The following is a 22,572-nucleotide window of genomic DNA, read 5'->3' on the forward strand; positions in this document are numbered from 1 at the left end:
CCTCCGTGTCATGTTTTGTGATTGTTTTTGTACTTACGTTGTCTCCATGTGCTAGTTTAGTTGATTGTCATCACCTGGGTGTTGATTGTCTCGCTCCAGCTGATCTTCATCACACCTCAGCTACTTATACTCACCTCGCTCTCTCTCTCTGTTGTCAGATCCTCTCTCATGTCTTCGTGTCCTAGTTGGATTACCGTCTTCCGTGTTCGTGTGCTGGAGTGGATTAAGTGTTGTCGTCCTCGTGTCAGTGTTCCGGTCTGTTCCTGGTTTCAACCATTGACCACCTTCACCTGCACCGCCGACTTCACCACCCAGCTCTTCTCACGCCACCGTAGACCTTCCTTGCCATTGCCAACATCCTGGACTCTCTTTCTCAATAAACTACATCTGATCGCCTGCAATTGCTTCCTCCTCTTTTATCTGTCGTTACATGATGAGGTTTGAAGATCTTGATGAAGATGTTTATTGCAGCATAGCAGGGAAAAATACGACAGAGTCAGAATGAACCCAGAACATCCTAAGCTCAAACATTTTATACACTAAGAGTTTACTCCCCTTAATGTAAAAAGTTGCTCCTGTCATTACAGCTGTGGTCTGTTAAGTTCTGACACGTCTTTGTCTTCAGTGTCCCACACCTGTCCCTTCTACAGTCAGTCACCATTTGCTCAGGATGATCTCAAACAAACAACATAACTGTTGACTTTCTTCTTCTCTATAATAATTAAGCCATTTTGGGAAAAGAGCCTGATCAAATATATTGTGTAGAGGAATCTGGGTCGGGTCAGACTATTGATTCTTTCACCTTCCAGCAGAATTGCAGACATTTGGTCAAACTAGCCTTTTCATACTTCTACTCATTTTGTTAACATAAACTCTTATGTTAGGGTCATTGATCTTTTTAGAGAACTTATATACTAATAATGTATAATACATGTAATAAATATACAATAATGTATGTTTATAATATATGTGTATATATAAAACATACATTTATTATGTATTATTTTGCAGGGTGGTATGTCTGCTAATTAACTAAAACGGTGTAAATGTAGCCACTGCTTCATTCATAAAAGAGCAACTTGCGTTCCGTTCCATTAACAGGGAGCTGCTCAGACACAGCTCGGTGAAATATAAGAGGGGAAATCAGTAAACACCCTTTTTAAATTAACTTTATTTCAGTTCATCTTTACCAGGATTCCCGTGAAATAACCGTGCATGTTGTATTTTTAAAGTCATATTAAGTGAATTTGGTGCTGGAAGGACTCCCCGCTCGGAGATGAAGTGGTTCAGTCCAGGATCGCGGAAGTTCTGAGGAGAGAGAGAGAGAGAGAGAGAGTAATAATAGCTCCAAAAGAGAGAGAGAGAAGTTAGGGACTTGGGTGAGTTTGTGTTGATACATGTAAGGACACAGAAGCGCCACGCAGAGACTCCGAGATGCGGCGAAAGCAGAAGAGACTGCTGCAGATCGCGCTGCTGCTGCTGGTGGTCTTTCTGTTCCTGCCGAGCGTCGGCTTGTGGTCCTCGTCTCTGGAGCGAATGATTGACAGCTCCGCGGACGCCGGCGCACTCTCGCGCGCACAGGTACGACAGCGCACTCTTAAAGCGCTCATACACTCTGAGCTTACAACATCACACAGCAGAAACTCGCTCGTTGATGGCAGTGCTACGTGGCTAGAAGAGTTTTTGACTTCTTTGTGTTCCGCCTAAGCGTCAGTTGAGTAACGCGACGCGACTAGAACGCGTCGCTTTATCGCGCTGTTTACAGGCTTATCAACGTGCTGGTAAGTTATTGGTTGATCAGAAATAATATGGTTCTTTTGAACAAAGTTCACAGACTGATAACAAATTGACTTTAGACGTTATTGGAGATAAATGATGTGTAATTTCTGTCATGGACATTAAAACACTTAGCCCTAGTATACAGTATTCTTCACATTCGGATAAAACAAACATTAAACTTGTTTACTTTACTCTTTTGTTGTTTTTGATTGCTTCCGTTGTCTTCATTTATAAGTCACTTTACTTGTGTGATGCGATGATGTGTGTTTGGCATGTGTGTGATGATGTGTGTTGAGCAGGTGTGTGATGGGATGATGTGTGTTTGATGTGTGATGGGATGATGTGTGTTTGGCGTGTGTGTGATGGGATGATGTGTGTTTGATGTGTGATGGGATGATGTGTGTTGAGCAGGTGTGTGATGGGATGATGTGTGTTTGATGTGTGATGGGATGATGTGTGTTGAGCAGGTGTGTGATGGGATGATGTGTGTTTGATGTGTGATGGGATGATGTGTGTTTGGCGTGTGTATGATGGGATGATGTGTGTTGAGCAGGTGTGTGATGGGATGATGTGTGTTTGATGTGTGATGGGATGATGTGTGTTTGGCGTGTGTGTGATGGGATGATGTGTGTTTGATGTGTGATGGGATGATGTGTGTTTGGCGTGTGTGTGATGGGATGATGTGTGTTGAGCGGGTGTGTGATGGGATGATGTGTGTTTGATGTGTGATGGGATGATGTGTGTTTGGCGTGTGTATGATGGGATGATGTGTGTTGAGCAGGTGTGTGATGGGATGATGTGTGTTTGATGTGTGATGGGATGATGTGTGTTTGGCGTGTGTATGATGGGATGATGTGTGTTGAGCAGGTGTGTGATGGGATGATGTGTGTTGAGCAGGTGTGTGATGGGATGATGTGTGTTTTTTGGCGTGTGTGATGGGATGATGTGTGTTTGGCATGTGTGTGATGGGATGATGTCTGTTTGGCGTGTGTGTGATGGAATGATGTGTGTTGGGTGGGTGTGTGATGGGATGATGTGTGTTGAGCAGGTGTGTGATGGGATGATGTGTGTTTTTTGGCGTGTGTGATGGAATGATGTGTGTTGGGTGGGTGTGTGATGCGATGGTGTATGATGGGATGATGTGTGTTTTTTGGCGTGTGTGTGATGGAATGATGTGTGTTTGGTGGGTGTGTGATAAGATGGTGTATGATGGGATGATGTATGTTGAGCAGGTGTGTGATGGGATGATGTGTGTTTGGCATTTGCGTGATGGGATGATGTGTGTTCGGCGTATGTGTGATGGGATGATGTGTGTTGAGCAGGTGTGTGATGGGATGATGTGTGTTTGGCATTTGCGTGATGGGATGATTTGTGTTCGGCGTATGTGTGATGGGATGATGTGTGTTGAGCAGGTGTGTGATGGGATGATGTGTGTTTGGCATTTGCGTGATGGGATGATTTGTGTTCGGCGTATGTGTGATGGGATGATGTGTGTTTGGCATGTGTATGATGGGATGATGTGTGATGGGCGTGTGTGTGATGGGATGATGTGTGTTTGGCATGTGTATGATGGGATGATGTGTGATGGGCGTGTGTGTGATGGGATGATGTGTGATGGGCGTGTGTGTGATGGGATGATGTGTGTTTGGCGGGTGTGTGTGATGGGATGATGTGTGTTTGGCGGGTGTGTGTGATGGGATGATGTGATGGGATGATGTGTGTTGGGCGGGTGTGTGATGGATGGGTGTGTGATGGGAGGATATTTGTTGGGCTGGTGTGTGATAAGATAAGTGTAAAACAATCATCAAGCCATTGGCGCTTTCTGATGGCATTTGCTATAATGTGTAATGTAGTTTAGCTCTACAGTTCTTAATTTTCAATGCTATTCTTTGCTTAGGTCTGTTTTTATTACAACAAAAAAGTAACTATAATTATCCGATTAATCATCAGATTAATTGACCGATTACTCGATTGCCAAAATAATCGCCACTGACAGCCTTAGGGGCCATTCACATATCGCGCCTAAAAACGCGTGGAAAACGCTAGGCGCGCCGCTTTCTCCTTCTTTCCAAAGCGCTTGGGCAGAAGCGCTCCTGAGGCATCTGCCTTTGCTACACAACCATGACTCTCTCCCTGAAGACGCGGAAATTTCAGCAAAGGATAAATGGATTTGCAGCACTAAAAATCGCTCTCAGTAGCTCTGCTACTAAATTTATTTCAAAATGGCAATCCATATACAGCTATGAACAGCTGTTCCTTCATCTTGGCTGAGTTTTCAATGTTGTCACGGGAAAGGATGAAGCTATTTGGTTAGTTCTTGTCACATGACCCGCGGTGCGCTTGCGGCATTCTGAAAAGTTGAGATGTGTGCGCGCAAAATACGCAATATGTGAACGGCCCCTTAAAGTACAAATCTCTTTAAAAGTGTTTGGCAGGGAAAGAGTTAAGTACATTATGTAAGACTGGGAGACATAAATTCTAAAATCCTATGTGCTATGTGGGTTTGGAATGATATGAGGATTACAGATATATATATTTATATATATATATACATACCGTATTTTCCAGACTATAAGTCGCACAGTTTTTTTCATAGTTTGGCTGGTCCTGCGACTTATAGTCAGGTGTGACTTATTTATCAAAATTAATTTGACATGAACCAAGAGAAAACATTACCATCTACAGCCGCAAGAGGGCGCTCAATGCTGCTCAGTTCTCCTGTAGTCTACACTGAAGACATAGAGCGCCCTCTCGCGGCTGGAGACGGTAATGTTTTCTCTTGGTTCTAAATAAATGCGACTTATATTCTGGTGCGACTTATATATGTTTTTTTCCTCATCATGATGTATTTTTGGACTGATGCGACTTATACTCAGGTGCGAATTATAGTCCGAAAAATACGGTATATATTACAGATATACAGATATGTATATATATATATATATATATTCCTGTACTGCTGCTGTCAGGATGAAGATGATGGGAAGAGCTGGTGTTTATAGGGAAGGCTGTACTTGGTGTTGTTGAAAGGCAGTGTTGTTTAGGCTCTGGGCTGGCTCTGGTCCGGGCTGCTGGTCTGATAGTGCCTCTGTTTCCCGAGCTTCAGCAGGTGCATCCATCCCTTTCACACATTCACTGTAAGCATCGCTACACACACACACACACACACACACACACACACACTATTACACCTGGAAGAACCTTTTCATGTTACCTTGTCCACACAAACAGCTTTTCCATTACGGATCATTCACTCATCCCATTTACCACTGCTCTGCTTCATTGTCAAGGTTTTGGGACGTGCTTGTTATTAAAAGAGGTGTGGCCATGAACAGTGTTTACATTTAAAAATCAGACACATAGCAGGAAACTGCGTCCCAATTCACCTACTTACACTACGCCCTGTCCTAAAGCATGTACTCTTTTTGTGGAGAAAATGTAGATCTTTTTGAGTGTGTGGACAAACGACCAGCTCAGAAAGTTCTGTCACAGAATGAGAGGGGATTCATGACCCTTTACAGCTCCACTGATGAATCATCATACTTTAATAGAACAGAAATTAGTAATCAGACATCATTTTTAGACTTGCTAAGGGTTTCATGCAGACTCTTTATACAAGTAACATAGTTCTAACAACTGGCCCTAACTAAAAACTAGCATAGTTTCAATCATTCATTCATCATGGGTTCTGGTGTTTTGTAAAAGCTGGTTTGTTTGGTTCCATCCAAGGGTTTCTTTCTTTCGGTCCTCTTTACTGCTTCACAACTAATACATTACAAAGACTAGCACACAGTCTTCCTCATAACATCACATGCTTTATGTGTTTTCAGCAATTAAACAGACACAAAGTGCAGAAAGACACCTTTCGGAGAAAGGACTGGCATGACTATGAACTGATGAAGAGCGAAGCGGCACGTTCAGGTGTGTCACATGATGCATGAAGCATGATAGAGCTGGACTGTAGATGAATGTGATGGTAACGCTGTGGTGTGTTGAAGGTGTCGGCGAGCAGGGCAGGCCGTATCCACTGACCGACTCGGACCGTGTGGACCAGGCCTACAGGGAGAATGGATTCAACATATTTGTCAGCAATCGCATCGCCCTCAACAGATCCCTGCCTGACATCAGACACCCGAAGTGAGCCCCTCTCCTGTCCCTCTTCAATCTAAACCGCTGCAGCACACATCTGTCATGACTCCTGTAGTCTGCACACATTACTGTACATCAGCAGCAGATACTCTACACAACAGTAGTACACTATGACTACAACAGGCCAACAATGTCTTACTTTTTTTTTTATCATATACATAAATATAACTGTGATATTTAGGCCTGGAGAACTCTTGAATATTTTTGTTGTCAGAATACATTTAAGTCCTGCTCTTCTCTAAAATATGAAACTGTTGTTAAGGTGGTTTGGTGGGTATCTCTCGAGTCCCAGCTTAGTTTGTGGATGTGGGTGTGCTCTGAACTGAACTGCTCTATTAGTGTTTGCTCTCTGTCCAGGATACAATCCAGCGCTAACAGTTAAACAAATATAATACAAAATCAGTTAGCACAGGTATATTTGTAGCAATCGCCAAAAATGCATTATTAATTTTTTCTTTTATGCCAAAAATCATTAGGATATTAAGATCATGCTCCATGAAGATATTTTGTAAATTTCCTACCGTATATATATCTAAACTTAATTTTTGATTAGTAATATGCATTGCTAAAAACTATTTCGATTTTTTTGCTCTCTCAGATTTCAGATTTTCAAATAGTTGTATCTCAGACAAATATTGTCTTATCCCATCAAACAACACAACTGACCCTCATGACTTGTTTTGTGCTCCAGGGTCACATTTATTTTGAAAGCATCAGTCTTTCATTCTGGTTGTAATAGTGATCGGTTGCAGGCTGTTGTCGCTGTGAGATGTCTGATGTGTGTCAGTTTGACTTTTAAATACGATTCCGGTTCCACGTCAGAATATATTTACAGTAATGGACAAACCAGTTTAACCAGAGTGTGAATGAAGGGGTTGGGAGAAGAGAACTGGTGGCATTTTTTATAACCAGGGCCCTTGTCTTCGTGCCTCACCTCCACAGACAGTGTTGAGTCCTCCCCAGTCAATACAAATGGCTAAAATGATCCAAAGAATGTCATATTCTTGATGCTTTTGAAGTTTTAGCCTGGCCTGCGTCAGTCTAACAGCACTGAATGAATGTGACTGATGTTTTTAATTAGACTGTCAGCACATGTGATCACCATGTGCTATAGATTCAGTGCAGAGTTTTTTTTTTTTATATTTATATCAGTAATGCAAGTGTGGAAATAATTAAAAATAGTTCCAAACGAAAGCATAGCATCAAGCTGTGACCGTGTGTCTGTCATGAGTGTGTGTGTCACACTAAATGCAACCGTGTTTGTGTGTCACAGCTGTAAGACGAAGCTGTACACAGAAGATCTTCCTAACACCAGCATCATCATCCCCTTCCATAACGAGGGCTGGTCGTCTCTGCTGCGCACCGTTCACAGTGTCCTCAACCGCTCGCCGCCACAGCTCATCGCAGAGATCATCCTCGTGGATGACTTCAGTGACAAAGGTACGAGCCTCTGAGCATCCGCCAGCGCTTCATTCAGAGTGAGTCTGCACAGCGCATGTGCACGAGAGTCATTATCAGAAACACAATAAAGCTGTATGTCAGTCTTAACTTGTTATCTCGTGTAAGTCAGCCAGCGTATTTGATTTGTGTGACAGATTGTGAGCTGCTGTTTCTAGGATGATCCTGGTTTGTCCCCGGGTCTGTACTGCGTCACATGTTTGCATAAGGGTCAGATTATGATAGCCATAATCCTCTTTTTATGACTCTCCATGAGTCCTTAATGTATCTTGTTTTAATCAAGCATGAAAACACATTTCAGTTTTTGGGTTTCATCTCACTCGTCCTTACTATATTCGTGTCTGGAATTGATGCCAGGTCACATCACTGAAGTTAGGACCAGCCCGGACAAACACTGAAATACTGGCACTGCAAATACTGCAGAAAACCAACATTTTTTTAAACAGAAATATGGACCGAATCATTTGTGATGATAGCACATTTGATAAATAACATGTTTTTCTATACAGTATTAATGCTGGGTATGTCAGCTGTGAAAAAAAGACATCACAATGCATCACAGTATATCACAATATTTTACTATGCATAACAATAAATCACATCACAATATATCACAATGTTCCACAATTCATCACAGCATATCACTGTACATCACAAATATCACAACACATCATAATATATCACTATGCATAACAATATATCACAGTACATCACAATATATCACAGTACATCACAATATATAACAGTATATCACAATGCATCACCATATATCAGTATATCATAATGCATCACAGTATATGACAATGCATCATAATGCATCAAAAATATATCACAATATATCTCAATGCGTCACAATATACCACAGCTTATCACAATGCATCAAAATGTATCACAGTATATCAATATATCACAGTATATCACAATATATCAAAATGCTTCACAATATTTCACAGTATATCACAATGCGTCACAATATATCACAATATATCACAATGCATCACAATACATCACAGTGTATCACAATATATCACAATGCATCACAATATATCAACTACTGCTACTCACAAATCAGGCAACCAACTGGACCTTATTTATACACGACACTGCTCTACTGATCATGTTCTGGTTACTCCACTGCACACGTCGGATCACTTCCTCCTCACTCTTAACCTCAACATGATCCCTGACACATCACTTACCCCTCCACATGTCATCTTTCGACGTAACCTACGCACACTTTCACCCTCCCGGCTATCCGCAATGGTTTCATATTCACTTCCTTCCCCTAAACAGTTTGCATCTTTAAATGCTAACAGTTTTACTGATACTTTCTGCTCCACTCTTACATCTTGTTTAGACACTGTTTGCCCCTTATCTTCCAGGCCAGCCCGTAACACCCCTTCTGCCCCTTGGTTATCTGATGTTCTACGCGAACACCGTTCTAAGCTTAGAGCTGCTGAAAGGGTGTGGCGCAAGTCCAAAAATACTGCTGACCTTAATGTGTATCAGTGACTCCTACCTTCTTTCTCTGCTAAAAGGACATACTACCATAACAAAATTAACAATTCGTCTAACTCTCGCATGCTTTTTAAAACATTTCCCTCACTTCTTTGTCCTCCTCCTCCTCCTCCTGCTTCATCTCTAATAGCTGACAACTTTGCAACGTTTTTCATTAATAAAATTAAACACATTAGTGCACAATTTTCCACACCACAGTCAGTCAAGCTCATATCACGAGCAAACTTACACTCATTTACATCCTTCTCTTCACTCTCTGAGGCAGAAGTCTCAAAACTCATCCTTTCTAATCACACTACTACTTGCCCGCTTGATCCAATTCCATCTCATCTCCTTCAAGCCATTTCTCCTGAAGTTGTACCTGCACTCACTCACATCATCAACACTTCCCTCCACACTGGTGTTTTTCCCTCATCATTTAGACAGGCACATATAAATCCACTACTTAAGAAACCCAACCTCAACCCATCTCTTTTAGAGAACTACAGACCAGTTTCCATTCTTCCTTTTATTGCAAAAACACTTGTACGAGCTGTGTTCAACCAAGTCCCTACATTTCTCACACACAACAATCTCCTTGACAGCAACCAATCTGGCTTCAGAAGTGGACATTCAGCTGAGACGGCCTTGCTCTCAGTTGTTGAAGCTCTAAGACTGGCAAGAGCAGAATCCAGACCTTCAGTACTTATCCTGCTTGATCTGTCCGCTGTTTTTGACACGGTTAACCACCAGATCCTCCTATCAACCTTACTGGCAAAGGCCATCTCAGGAACCACACTTCAATGGTTTGAGTCTTACCTATCAGATAAGTCCTTCAAAGTATCTTGGAGAGGTGTCCAAGTCTCAACATCTAACTACTGGGGTGCCTCAGGGCTTAGTTCTTGGACCACTTCTCTTCTCTCTCTACATGGCATCATTAGGTTCTGTCATTCAGAAACATGGCTTTTCATACCACTGCTATGCTGATGACACTCAACTCTACCTCTCATTCCTTCCTGATGATCCGACGGTAGCTATTCGCATCTCAGCTTGTCTAACTGACATTTCTTCCTGGATGATGGACCATCACCTTCAACTCAACCTTGCCAAGACAGAACTGCTTGTGATTCCAGCAAACCCATCGTTTCATCACAATTTCACCATCAAGTTAGGCACATCAACCATAACTCCTTTAAAAACAGCTAGAAGCCTTGGAGTTATGATTGATGATCAGCTGACTTTCTCAGACCACATTGATAAAACTGTCCGATCCTGCAGATTTGCTTTATTCAACATCAAGAAGATCAAGCCCTTTCTTTCGGAACAAGCTGCACAACTCCTTGTTCAAGCTCTTGTTCTGTCCAGGCTGGACTATTGCAATGCCCTCTTGTCAGGTCTTCCAGCCAATTCTATCAAACCTTTACAATTAATTCGGAACGCGGCAGCAAGATTAATTTTTAATGAGCCAAAAAGAATACACGTCACACCTCTGTTTATCAATTTGCACTGGTTTCCAATAGCTGCTCGCATAAAATTCAAGGCATTGATGTTTGCCTACAAAACTACCACTGGCTCTGCACCCATTTACCTAAATTCGTTACTTCAAACTTATGTGCCCTCTAGAAGCTTGCGTTCTGCAAGTGAACATCGCTTGATTGTGCCATTCTAAAGAAGCACAAAGTCACTTTTACGGACTTTTAAATTAAATGTTCCCTTCTGGTGGAATGACCTCCCCAACTCAATCTGAGCAGCTGAGTCCTTAGCTGTCTTCAAGAATCGGCTCAAAACACATCTCTTCCATCTTTATTTCACCCTCTAACTTTAACACTCACTATTCTAATTCTATTCTTTAAAATATCTAACTACCTTTCTAATCTTTTTGTATTCTATTTTCTTTTCATTTATTATGCAATTGTATATGTATGTGTGTGTGTATGTGTAAAGACCTCTAACTAGCTTGCTCTATTCTTTCATTTTTTTATTCTATCTGTTTTCTTTTTATTTATTATATTAGTTAAAATCCCTTGCTACGTGTACTGTGTTAACCTAACTGAGACTTGTTATAGCACTTATATATCATTGCTCTTTTTGTTGTTTTTGATTGCTTCCACTGTCTTCATCTGTAAGTCGCTTTGGATAAAAGCGTCTGCTAAATGAATAAATGTAAATGTAAATGTAATGTAAATATATCACAATGCGTCACAATATATCACAATATATCACAATGCGTCACAGTATATCACAGTATATCACAATGCATCACAATATATCACAATACGTCACAATATATCACAATGCGTCACAATATATCACAGTATATCACAATGCTTCACAATATATCACAGTATATCACAATGCGTCACAATATATCACAGTATATCACAATGCGTCACAATATATCACAGTATATCACAATGCTTCACAATATATCACATTATATATCACAATACGTCACAATATATCACAGTATATCACAATGCGTCACAATATATCACAGTATATCACAATGCTTCACAATATATCACAGTATATCACAATGCTTCACAATATATCACAGGATATCACAATGCAACACAATATATCACAATGCTTCACAATTTATCACAGTATATCACAATGCATCACAATATATCACATTATATAACAATGTTTCACAATATATCACAGTATATCACAATGCGTCACAATATATCACAGGATATCACAATGCAACACAATATATCACAATGCTTCACAATATATCACAGTATATCACTATATGTCACAATGCGTCACTATATATCACAGTATATCAAAATGTTTCACAATATATCACAGTATATCACAATGCGTCACAATATATCACAATATATCACAGTATATCACAATGCGTCACAATATATCACAATATATCACAGGATATCACAATGCAACACAATATATCACAATGCTTCACAATATATCACAGTATATCACAATGCGTCACAATATATCACAATATATCACAGTATATCACAATGCAACACAATATATCACAAATTACATCCAAACCAGTTTTAGGGATTCCTGTCAAATTATTGCCTGAAATTGAGCAAAATATTGTGCTGTATCTGACTGAAATAAGTCATATAAGAATCATGAAAGGGACTAGCTCAATCATAGCGTATGTTTATGATCGAATCACATCACATCTGTTTTCATTGGTGGATTCAACATTGAGAAAGGAAGACGCTTCAATATTTTAAGCTCTATCCACAGTCTTCAAAGGACACAATGGTTTTATTTGAGGAACAGAATTTGTGCCACACATTTCAGTTTGCTGCATCAATATGGTTCACCTGAGAACTGACAGTACCCGGAGTATAACTTATCTGAAGAAGTCGTACCTGCACTCACTCATATCATTAACATGTGAAAGTAAAAGTCTTGACATTTGCCAGGTTTGGTATCCCGTACTTAGAATTGGTGCTCTGCATTTAACCCATCCAAGTGCAACACACACACACACACACACACACACACACACACACACACACACACACACACACACACACAGACAGACATACACAAACACCCGGAGCAGTGGGCAGCTATAGATCCAGCGCCGGGGAGCACCTGGTGGTTCAGTGCCTTGCTCAAGGGCACTTCAGTCATGAGTATTCAGGGAGGAAGAGAGCGCTGTTCATTCACTCTGTATCTTCTAGAACATCTGAAGGCTCCTCTGGAGGAGTACATGGTGCGGCTGCCGAAGGTTCGAATCCTGCGCACGAAGCAGCGTGAGGGTCTGATCCGGACCAGACTGCTGGGCGCCGCAGCGGCGAAGGGTCAGGTCATCACATTCCTGGACTCACACTGCGAGGCCAACGTCAACTGGCTGCCGCCGTTACTGGGTGAGAGCTTTAAAATCACCATCACTGTTATCATCTCTCTGTTATCATTCTGTTTATCAGTGAATGATTGGTTTTCAGATCGCATCGCAGAGAACCGGAAGACGATCGTGTGTCCGATGATCGATGTGATCGACCACGATAACTTCGCCTACGAGACGCAGGCCGGCGATGCGATGCGAGGGGCTTTCGACTGGGAGATGTTCTACAAACGCATCCCTATCCCAGCTAAGCTGCAGAAACCAGACCCCAGCGACCCGTTTGAGTGAGTGTGTGTGTGTGTGTGTGTGCGAGAGAAAGAGTGTGTGTGTGTTACTGCATGCTGTTTTTTCTCCATAAAATACTTTATTTCTGACATTCTGGAGGAAAGATGTTTTGAATGTTCACACTTCACTTCCTGCATGGAGCAATCGTGTCGTTATCTGATGTGTTATCTGACACTCATGCAGTCATTGAGATCCACACATTCAGTGGAGCTGACTCTCACACTCAGCAGCAGATGTTACAGTGTTTGATAAAGGATTCCGGCTCTAACACTCACAGCGTCATCATTGTTTGTGTGAGGCGTGTGTGACAGTAGCGCTCTGGGGAAAAACATACATCTGTGCTTTGAGCTAGCAGCTCTGTTCACAGCAGTCAGTGGAAACACAAGCGTGAACAAACTCCACTGACTTCCATAACTACATGTATTTACTACTTCTGTGACAAATACTCCACTGATTTAAAGCACTGGACTGATCGGCTCACTACAGGTGTATTTCTGTAATCGGTGTTCTGCTCAGTGTTTCTCTGTGTCGATGGTTTAGTTTGAGCCGTGTTTCTGTCTCCTCTGTGAGGTCTCCGGTGATGGCAGGAGGTCTCTTCGCTGTGGACAGGAAGTGGTTCTGGGAGCTGGGAGGATATGACACGGGTCTGGAGATCTGGGGAGGAGAGCAGTACGAGATCTCCTTCAAGGTGATGATTATGATATAAACCTGCTAACACTCACCATCAGCACACGATCACGATGAAAGATACATCTGATGCTGGTATGAAGGTCACACCGCTAACAGTTGCTATCTCATTATCCTGAACAATACAATAGCCTTCATTAATGTATTGACATTGATGTTCATTTCAAGCTGTTACTGTGATAACAAGCATCAATAGAAAAAACTTACATCTGAGACGGAGAATAAATCCAGTAACTGTGTTCATTATATCTCTGCTGATTCAGATAATGTATATTATCAGAAGCAGGAGCACACCTTTAGTCATGACAGCAGGCAGATCGTCTGATCTGAGGGTGCAGCAGTGCTCGTGTGTTTCCTTCATTCCTCTGAAAGCCTGTTCTCTTGCTCTCTGAGGTCTGGATGTGTGGTGGCCGTATGGAGGACATTCCCTGCTCTCGAGTCGGTCACATCTATAGGAAATACATGCCCTATAAAGTGCCGGGCGGAGTGAGTCTCCCCAGGGTGAGTTTGAGCGTCAGACCCGGTTCACTGCACTGAAGCTGTTTGACCGGCCAGAAACTGGGGAATATATTCAGATCATGTCTGCAGTGAATACCTGGGGTGTTTCTCAGACAGAAAGCTGCATCTGTATAGAACGAGACGCCTGGAGAAAATACTATAAATGTGTTACGAACTGACTTTCTATTCATGCAGTTCAGCGAAATACTTTGTGTGTAGTTTAACAGCACGTGATCAAGAAAGGCCCTCATCTCCATAATCGTTTTCTCTTTTAGAGTTTATAATGAATTAGGATAAACTCAGAACTTATTTATTTTCTGCTATTTCTGTTTGTGTGTATTAGTACTAAGTGTGTATATCGTTACATCCCTGATTGTGGGTGATTCAAAATAGTGAGGGATGTGAAAGGAAGGCCTAGTTTGCTGACGCAGCTTGAGAAACACTCTTCAGAGAGTAACAGATGGATAAAGCGTGTGATCCGCCGGTGTGTGGCAGAATCTGAAGCGCGTGGCCGAGGTGTGGATGGACGAGTACGCAGAGTTTATCTACCAGCGGCGGCCGGAGTACCGGCACCTGTCCGCCGGAGACGTGTCCGCACAGAAGGAGCTCAGGAGCCGGCTGAACTGCAGGAGCTTCAAGTGGTTCATGACAGAGGTGGCCTGGGATCTGCCCGATCACTATCCTCCGGTGGAGCCTCCGGCCGCGGCGTGGGGAGAGGTCAGGAGCTTCACTAGTCTACAGTCACAGCTGGGACACTACAGAGTGCTGATGTGTGTGTGTGTGTGTGTGTGTTTCAGCTGCGTAACGTGGGTTCTGGGCTCTGCGTGGAGAGCAAACACTTCTCCTCTGGCTCCCCGATCCGTCTGGAGAAGTGTCTGAAGAAACGTGGCGAGCCGGCCTGGAGCTACGGTCAGGTGAGAGACTCCGATTCATTCCCACAGAATTGTGTCTGAAGCTGAAGGTAGACTCTGTGTTTGTCAGTGTGTTATCTGGGTGATGTCTGATGGTGTAATCAAGTACAGAGTGTGCAGTGTTGCAGTAATGCTCGAGTCTGTGTGTGTGTTGTGCAGGTCTTCACGTTCGGGTGGAGAGAAGACATACGGGTGGGAGACCCGCTGCACACTAAGAAGGTCTGCTTCGACGCCGTGTCACACAACAGCCCTGTGACTCTGTACGACTGCCACGGGATGAAGGGGAACCAGCTGTGGTCCTACAGGAAGGTACTGAGCTCATCTGCCCAGAGATCAAACATCACAAACATCAGGCACCTTCTTTACTGTCAGATGAGTTTATTATTCCAACTTTATTTTAAACTTCCTGCCTGCTTCCCCTTCAGCCACGCCCACATCACAACATCCAATCAACAACCGATGCTCTGAATCAAGTCCCGCCTTATGAATACAGATAGTTTAATAAACAGGGTGACCATACAGCATGCACCCTTGCCAGGATCCCTTTATAGACTGAAGTATCCAGGTTTTGTCTGTTAGCGCTGTGCAGGTGGTACGTTGTATGACAAGAGAGCTATCGAGAACAGAGCAGATATGCTTTCAAACCATGCTCGTGGTACTTTGGTGTCATACAGCGGAAACTGAGGAAATGATGTCGCTCCTTTGCCAAGTGCATTCCTAACAACTACTTAAAGGGATAGTTCACACCGATAGCAAAATTATGTCATTAATAACTCACCCTAATGTCATTCCAAATCCGTGAGACCTCTGTTCATCTTCAGGACACAGTTTAAGATATTTTAGATTTAGTCCGAGAGCTCTCAGTCCCTCCATTGAAGCTGTGTGTACGTCTACTGTCCATGTCCAGAAAGGTACTAAATCGAACTGAAACGTTTTAATCTGAATTGTCTCTAATACACATTAATACCCAAATGACTCCAGCTGTTCACTTGTTTAATGTGGCTGACACTCCCTCTGAGTTCAAACAAACCAATATCCCGGAGTAATTCATTTACTCAAACAGTATCTGACTGAACTGCTGTGAAGAGAGAACTGAAGATGAACACCGAGCTGAGCCAGATAATGAACAATAGACTGACTCGTTCACTTGTGAAGAACCAGTTGCATCGGTTTTCGGATCACCAGTAGTGATGGGATGTTCAATTCTAAGTGTACTGTTTGAGTAAATGCATTACTCCGGGATATTGGTTTGTTTTAACTCAGAGGGAGTGTCAGCCACATTAAACAAGTGAACAGCTTAAGTCATTTGTGGATTAATGCGTATTAGAGACGTGAACCGTTTAAAATGATTCAGTTCGATTTGGTGAACGTGTTCAAGAAGATCCGGTTACATCGAGTAATTCGTTCGTGAACCGGATATCACAAACTGCTTTGTTCTGAACTCTCTCTCACAACAGACACGGAAGAGAAGACAATGCTGAATAAAGTCGTAGTTTTTGCTATTTTTGAACCAAAATGTATTTTCTATGCTTCAAAATATTCTAACGGACCCTCTGATGTCACATGGACTACTTTGATGATGTTTTTCTTACCTTTCTGGACATGGACAGTAGACCGTACACACAGCTTCAATGGAGGGACTGAGAGCTCTCGGACTAAATCTAAAAAATATCTTACACTGTGTTCAGAAGATAAACGGAGGTCTCACGGGTTTGGAACGACATGAGGATGAGTTATTAATGACATAATTTTCCTTTTTGGGTGAACTAACCCTTTAATGACACACATGTGCCCTGCTCACTCCGAAGTCCACACTTCAAGGGGAAAGGGATGATCACTTCTATTTGGAGTTGGTCCGGGAACCGTTCGTTACTGTTACTAGTACCTGCACATCCCTACTTCTGATGTGTCCCGTATAAAGACAGTCAGAAGAGAAAACCGTCAGATTTAACTTTACCTCAGAGATTAGAAAACAGTTTCACCCTCATCAACAAATAAAAGTGTGTCTGATTGTTGTCTTGTGCAGGTGTAAACTGTGATATACTGATATGTCTCTCTCTCTCTGTGTGTGTGTGTGTGTGTGTGTATCTGTGTGTGTCTGTCCCTGTGTGTGTGTGTGTGTGTGTGTGTGTGTGTGTGTGTGTGTGTGTGTGTGTGTATCTGTGTCTCCCTGTGTGTGTCTGTCCCTGTGTGTGTGTGTGTGTGTGTGTGTGTGTGTGTGTGTCTGTCCCTGTGTGTGTGTGTGTGTGTGGCAGGATAAGAGCCTCTATCACCCCATCAGTAACAGCTGTGTTGACTCTGATGCTGCACAGAAGCGGATCTTCATGAACTCCTGTGATTCCTCGTCTCTCAGCCAGCAGTGGCTCTTCCAGAACACCAACACCACGCTCCTAGACTCCTTCAACAGCCATCACTAGTGAAGACGGGACCAGACGCCCCTGTGCCTTTACTGAACTGATCTGACTCTGAACCGCTGAGCCCTGTCCTTCTGTCCACACTCCCTCCATCATCTTCATCTTCATCATCTTCATCATCATCACCCCGCTGGCGTCGATCAGCTGTGGTCTTTCACTCCGACTCTCCAGACTTTGCTGTGTGTCTGAGGAGAATCTCAAAGATGTCAGGAGATGAGTTCAGTCCTGACTCTTGTGATCCGTCGACGCCTCATAAACACTGCAGCGTTATTTATTCACTTCATTCCATCACGACCACGAAACGGCAGTCTTCACTGAGTGCTGTCTTTCTAAAACTAGATCCAGCTTCTCTGTTGTGTTAACAAATATAAACGTCTTTTGTCTTTTTAGAGGACATAATATTTTAATACAAAGACTTCAGGTGGATATGTTGACTGTTGGCTAAAATCATGTCATCATTCAGAAGCTGTTATGTGTTGTTCAGTCTGTCTGTGTGGGATCTGTTCTGATCCTGCAGCTGATGAAGTAAACTCGACGCTGTTCTACCGCAGTGTCTGATCAGTGACCGCTCGCTCCCAAACACAGATCCGGGAGGATCTTCAGTTCAACACTGTGTGGAGCTTGAATCCAGTCGCCGTGCCTTACTAAAGATCCCGGTGTGAAGAACTGCACACTAGTCTAGTTTTCTACACTTTTTACCTTTGAAGCTTTTTACAGATCATCTGCCCAGCACTTTGAAATGTTTATCAGATCCGAAGCACTTTCAGACGTTTCGTTGTCCAGAGGCTATTTTTGAGTATTAACAGTTTTGTAATTTCTGTCGATTCTGAAGAGCTTCATGATAAGTTAATGTCTGCTCGGTGTGTGTTTGTGCGTTTGTTATTTCCAGACTGTGTGTGGAATATGATGAGATGATTGACAGCTAATGAGTTTTGGCTTGATGGGGAATCTTACACCAGTTTGTACTGATGCATTAAAGTGATTCTGCCATCATTTAAATGTCTCATGAATTATTAATAATGCTTTGAAAATGTGTAGTAATCTGCTCAGTTCTGTTATTTTTCAATAATATTTAGTCTCGAGTTTTTATTATATGATCATAGAACAACCATTAAATCATTTTCTCTCTTAGTACACATATAATTGTATAACTGCTCTGGTCTTGTTTTGAACAGTTTGTATTTACACACACACGTTAGCCTTGGGACTGGATTCATTCAGTGAACTCATTTCAAGTTTTATTTTCATTAAAAATCACTTCAGGCGTGTTTTTCTCCAGCGGGACTATTGATGACGACAACAAAAGACGGAAGCACTTTCTCCTTCCTTTTAAAAATTAGTCCAGTTTTATATTGGGATTCTGTAGAGCACCATCGTGTGTGTGTGTGTGTGTGTGCGTGTGGTTACATGGTATCGAAGTTCCGGAAGTGGCGTTTGATCGACGCGCGCGCTGACCAATTGAAATCGATGACGCGACTCCGGAGTCCCGCCTTGGTCAAAAACCAACCAATGGGCTTCCAATGCTACAATTTCCGGTTTCTGGCAGGACGTGTTTCATTGTATCATGTACATTTGTTGAAATGGGCTCGACTGTTGCTCGGTAGTTTGGAGTTTGCCCGGTTCTCGGCGGAGTCGCGGGATCTTTAGCGAAGCGTTGCGGTGATTCTCGTGCGGGACGCGTCGCTCGTTCGTCTCGAGCTGCTCGTCATGAACGGGTTCAGCACGGAGGAGGACAGCCACGACGCGCCGCCCGCGCCGCCCTTCTTCGGCCAGAGCTGCTGTCTGATCGAGGACGGAGAGCGTTGCGGGCGCGCGGCGGGGAACGCGTCCTTCAGCAAGCGCATCCAGAAGAGCATCAGCCAGAGGAAGCTCAAGCTGGACATCGACAAGAGCGTAAGAGTCCAGAGCAGGGGGTGTGTGTGTGTGAGTGTGTGAGAGAGAGAGAGAGAGAGAGCGAGAGTGAGTGAGTGAGCGTGTGTAGGTGTGAGAGGAAGTGTGTCTGCTCTGTCTCTGATCTGAAGCGTGGTGTTGTGATGCTTCACTGTCAGCTCCTGCTTTACTCTGATCTCAGCTCAGTTCATCATCTGTGACCCTGGAGCACAAACTGGTCATAAGAGTCTATGTTTTTAGACACACTCTCACACACTTGCATATGCGTCACTGCTGTGTTTGGTCAGAATGTGTGGTAAATGTGATTCTTTGTCATATAAATCACACTGCAGACGTCAGATAGTGTTTTCTTGATCTAGTTATCAGTTCTACGTGCTTCAATCTAGAATTCAGTTTTAATTTAAAAGCGGTTTATTCCATGTAGGTTCGTCATTTGTACATCTGTGATTTCCACAAGAACTTCATCCAGAGCGTTCGTAACAAGCGCAAGAGGAAGACGAGTGATGACGGAGGAGAGTCCCCGGATCATGACGTGGAGGTGCCCGAGGTACAGCAGCGCTTCATGCTCTTACACTGCTCTTACACTGATACACACACACACACACACACACACGGGGGTTTAGTGTGTGATCATAACAGAGCAGCTCACATCACCTTCATATCCCTCTAACAACAGCCTCAGACTCTCATCAGCAAGAAACGGCATCAACTCCTAAACTATGTCCTCACAGCGTTTCAGTTTCCCCTTCGGAGCGGTTCCTCTGCTGTGAGTCTGTGACTGAAGCTGTGTGTGTGTGTGTGTGTGTGTGCTGCTTCAGGTGGATCTGTTTCAGCTCCAGGTCAACACACTGAGACGCTACAAGAGGCACTACAAGATCCAGACCAGACCCGGTCTCAACAAAGCCCAGCTCGCTGAGGTGCAACCCTCCTCACATCAACACAACACTCGTTACTGTTTGATTATAGATCTTTAAACTGGTATCAAAGTCTGCTCTCAGCCTTCAGCCCAGTGTTTCATTTTGTTCAGCTTTGACCAATAATTTTATTTTCGCTGCATCCCTAATATATGATTTATAAACATGATTTAAAACACTATGCACTTTTTCCAAAGATAGACATGTTATTGAATTGCTATACAAGCATGCATTAGTGATATTGTGCTCTGTGTCCTGTTGTGACCTGAAGAGACAAGCCAAAAGCTTTTTTCCTCCTAACTGAAATTAGGTCTTTTAGATTGGATTATTGATCATATTAAAGTACCAGTTTTCATCCAGTTGATATCGAGGACAAACGCTGGGTCCTTGTGCTCTGAGAAGGTGTTCTTCAGCTGTTCTTGTAATGAAGCCGGTGTCTTTCTGTGTCTCTTGTTCTCCAGACTGTGAGCCGTCACTTCCGCAATATTCCAGTCAACGAGAAGGAGACGCTCACGTACTTTATTTATATGGTGAAGAGCAGTAAAAGCCGTCTGGACCAGAAACCAGACGCGAGCAAACAAGTGGAGTGAGGTTCCCTCGCTGCTTCACTTCCTGTGTCTGTGTCCACACGGGACGCCCTGCAGTGATGAAGATGATGAAGATGTGCCAAACCCACGGGGACATCATTAACCCCCGGCGTCTCTGATGCTCAGACTTCACCGTGTGTCCAGAGAGGACCTGATTGAAAGCATGAGAGACTGAGTGACTGCAGATCTGTTCTCTGATGCACTGTGACACAAACACGGCTCTGCTTTTATATGACTGCTGCATATCTATATAGCTGTTTTTGTAGATTGTAATGTTAGTTTCCTCTCTTTCTTTGTTTCTAAATACAGTTCTTGTGGCACTACTAACATCTGGCCTGATTGTGTGTAAATGTGTCACGCTTCAGCTGTAATATCAGCTTATAAGACATCAGAAGAATGAATCTGGTGAGCCTCGTCCAAACACAGCAGTTATTTCTCTCTCTAGAATGTGTTATTATGCTGGAAGCGTGCATGTTATTAGTATAAACCCAAGCACTTTACCTGCGATCTCAGTAATCTGCTCAGAGTTTGGCTTTCAAGCATTTCTTTTTTAATATTTTTTTCAGCAGACCGAAGTTAGTTTTCTAGTGCGGCAGAATAAAAATGTTGAACAGACAGGTTACGAGTTGAAGGAAGTCATTTCTAATGAATAAAAGGTAATGACACAGACAGATCTGGAGAAGCAGACAGGAAGTCAGGTATGATGTGCTCGTGTTCATGAAGCGGTCAGATTCGGAGTGTATTCTACGAGTCCTTGCTCCAGTAATCTCAGAAGAGACACACACACACACACTCGTGACACGGTGATTAATCACAGAAATGAAACACAAGCCTCACATCACAGCTCATACAGGAACGTTACTGTGATTTCACATTCTAATTGAAGTCATCAAGACTGTTGTGGAGGAATGTAATGTGGAGAACAGAACTGAAGTGAAGAAAGACTGATGAAAGACATTTAGGGTCAGTTCTGGTATGCGCACTCCTTTTTTTTATTATTACACACCTTCAAATGTATTAAAATAATATAACCAAACAAACAAATAAAAATTTCCCAATTTTTGACCACCACCTGCCCAATCAAAAGAAGAACAATCGGTTCAGCCATTTGAACGAATCGGTTGGATAAATGATTCAGTGATTCACTCATTAAGAGTCAAATGTTTCTGGGTGAATCATCTGTTTGAATGAATCGGTTGAATCTCAATGACTCACTCATTAACATTCACTTGCTGTCTGTTTTAATGGCGGTTTTTTATTTCACATTTCGACTATTTTTTCATGTTTGAAATAACTTAAAATATCAGTGTTTAACATTTTATGTTTGAAATCATTATTAATGCATCAATAACTCCATCCATGATATACAATAAACTGTAAATGCTATTCCAGAAATGTTGTATTATGTGGAATAAAAGACACTTGGTACAGATGAAGTGATTCTTTTACAAGATAGAAGAAAGAGTTCAAACTCAACACAATCTTGATACTCAAGCTGTGTATATATCATATTTATTTATTTGCTCCTTTTCTATTTTGCATTTACTTGTACTTTTACTTAAGTGCGTTTAATATCATACTAAACATCACACTAAAGTACAACAAATATCACATACTTTAAGCATACTCTAATACTTCTGAACGGTGACTTCAGCT

The 22,572-nt window shown here is 42.5% G+C and overlaps 2 protein-coding genes and 1 long non-coding RNA gene across 5 annotated transcripts; 2 read left to right on the forward strand and 1 right to left on the reverse strand.

Annotated features, from left to right (window-relative positions):
- Positions 1-1,163: 1,163 nt before the first annotated feature.
- On the reverse strand, positions 1,164-8,747 carry LOC113038208 (uncharacterized). The gene is made up of 3 exons (XR_003274742.1): positions 8,586-8,747; positions 4,794-4,914; positions 1,164-1,308 (listed from the first exon to the last, which is right to left on the reverse strand). It is a non-coding gene; the product is annotated as an uncharacterized LOC113038208 (long non-coding RNA).
- LOC113038205 (polypeptide N-acetylgalactosaminyltransferase 10-like) lies at positions 1,305-18,919 on the forward strand. Of its 3 annotated transcripts, XR_003274741.1 has the most exons (13): positions 1,305-1,581; positions 5,610-5,700; positions 5,778-5,916; positions 7,202-7,368; positions 12,567-12,752; positions 12,831-13,014; positions 13,586-13,703; positions 14,096-14,203; positions 14,696-14,917; positions 14,998-15,114; positions 15,271-15,420; positions 17,367-18,370; positions 18,658-18,919. XR_003274741.1 is itself a non-coding variant. In XM_026195464.1 (12 exons), the coding sequence occupies exons 1-12, from the start codon at positions 1,435-1,437 to the stop codon at positions 17,526-17,528; spliced, it is 1,791 nt and encodes a 596-aa protein (XP_026051249.1). In that variant the 5' UTR covers positions 1,305-1,434; the 3' UTR covers positions 17,529-18,518. The 3 variants fall into 3 exon arrangements, 2 of the variants coding, with proteins under 2 accessions (XP_026051249.1, XP_026051250.1); XM_026195464.1 differs by lacking the exon at positions 18,658-18,919 and having other exon boundaries at positions 17,367-18,518; XM_026195465.1 differs by lacking the exons at positions 1,305-1,581; positions 18,658-18,919 and adding an exon at positions 1,639-1,781 and having other exon boundaries at positions 17,367-18,518.
- Positions 18,920-19,072: 153 nt separating this feature from the next.
- Positions 19,073-22,346, forward strand: LOC113038207 (histone deacetylase complex subunit SAP30L-like). The gene is made up of 4 exons (XM_026195468.1): positions 19,073-19,418; positions 19,840-19,962; positions 20,234-20,332; positions 20,791-22,346. The coding sequence occupies exons 1-4, from the start codon at positions 19,233-19,235 to the stop codon at positions 20,917-20,919; spliced, it is 537 nt and encodes a 178-aa protein (XP_026051253.1). The 5' UTR covers positions 19,073-19,232; the 3' UTR covers positions 20,920-22,346.
- Positions 22,347-22,572: the final 226 nt, after the last annotated feature.

Source organism: Carassius auratus, chromosome 21 (assembly GCF_003368295.1).
Source record: "Carassius auratus strain Wakin chromosome 21, ASM336829v1, whole genome shotgun sequence".
Lineage (NCBI taxonomy): Eukaryota > Metazoa > Chordata > Actinopteri > Cypriniformes > Cyprinidae > Carassius > Carassius auratus.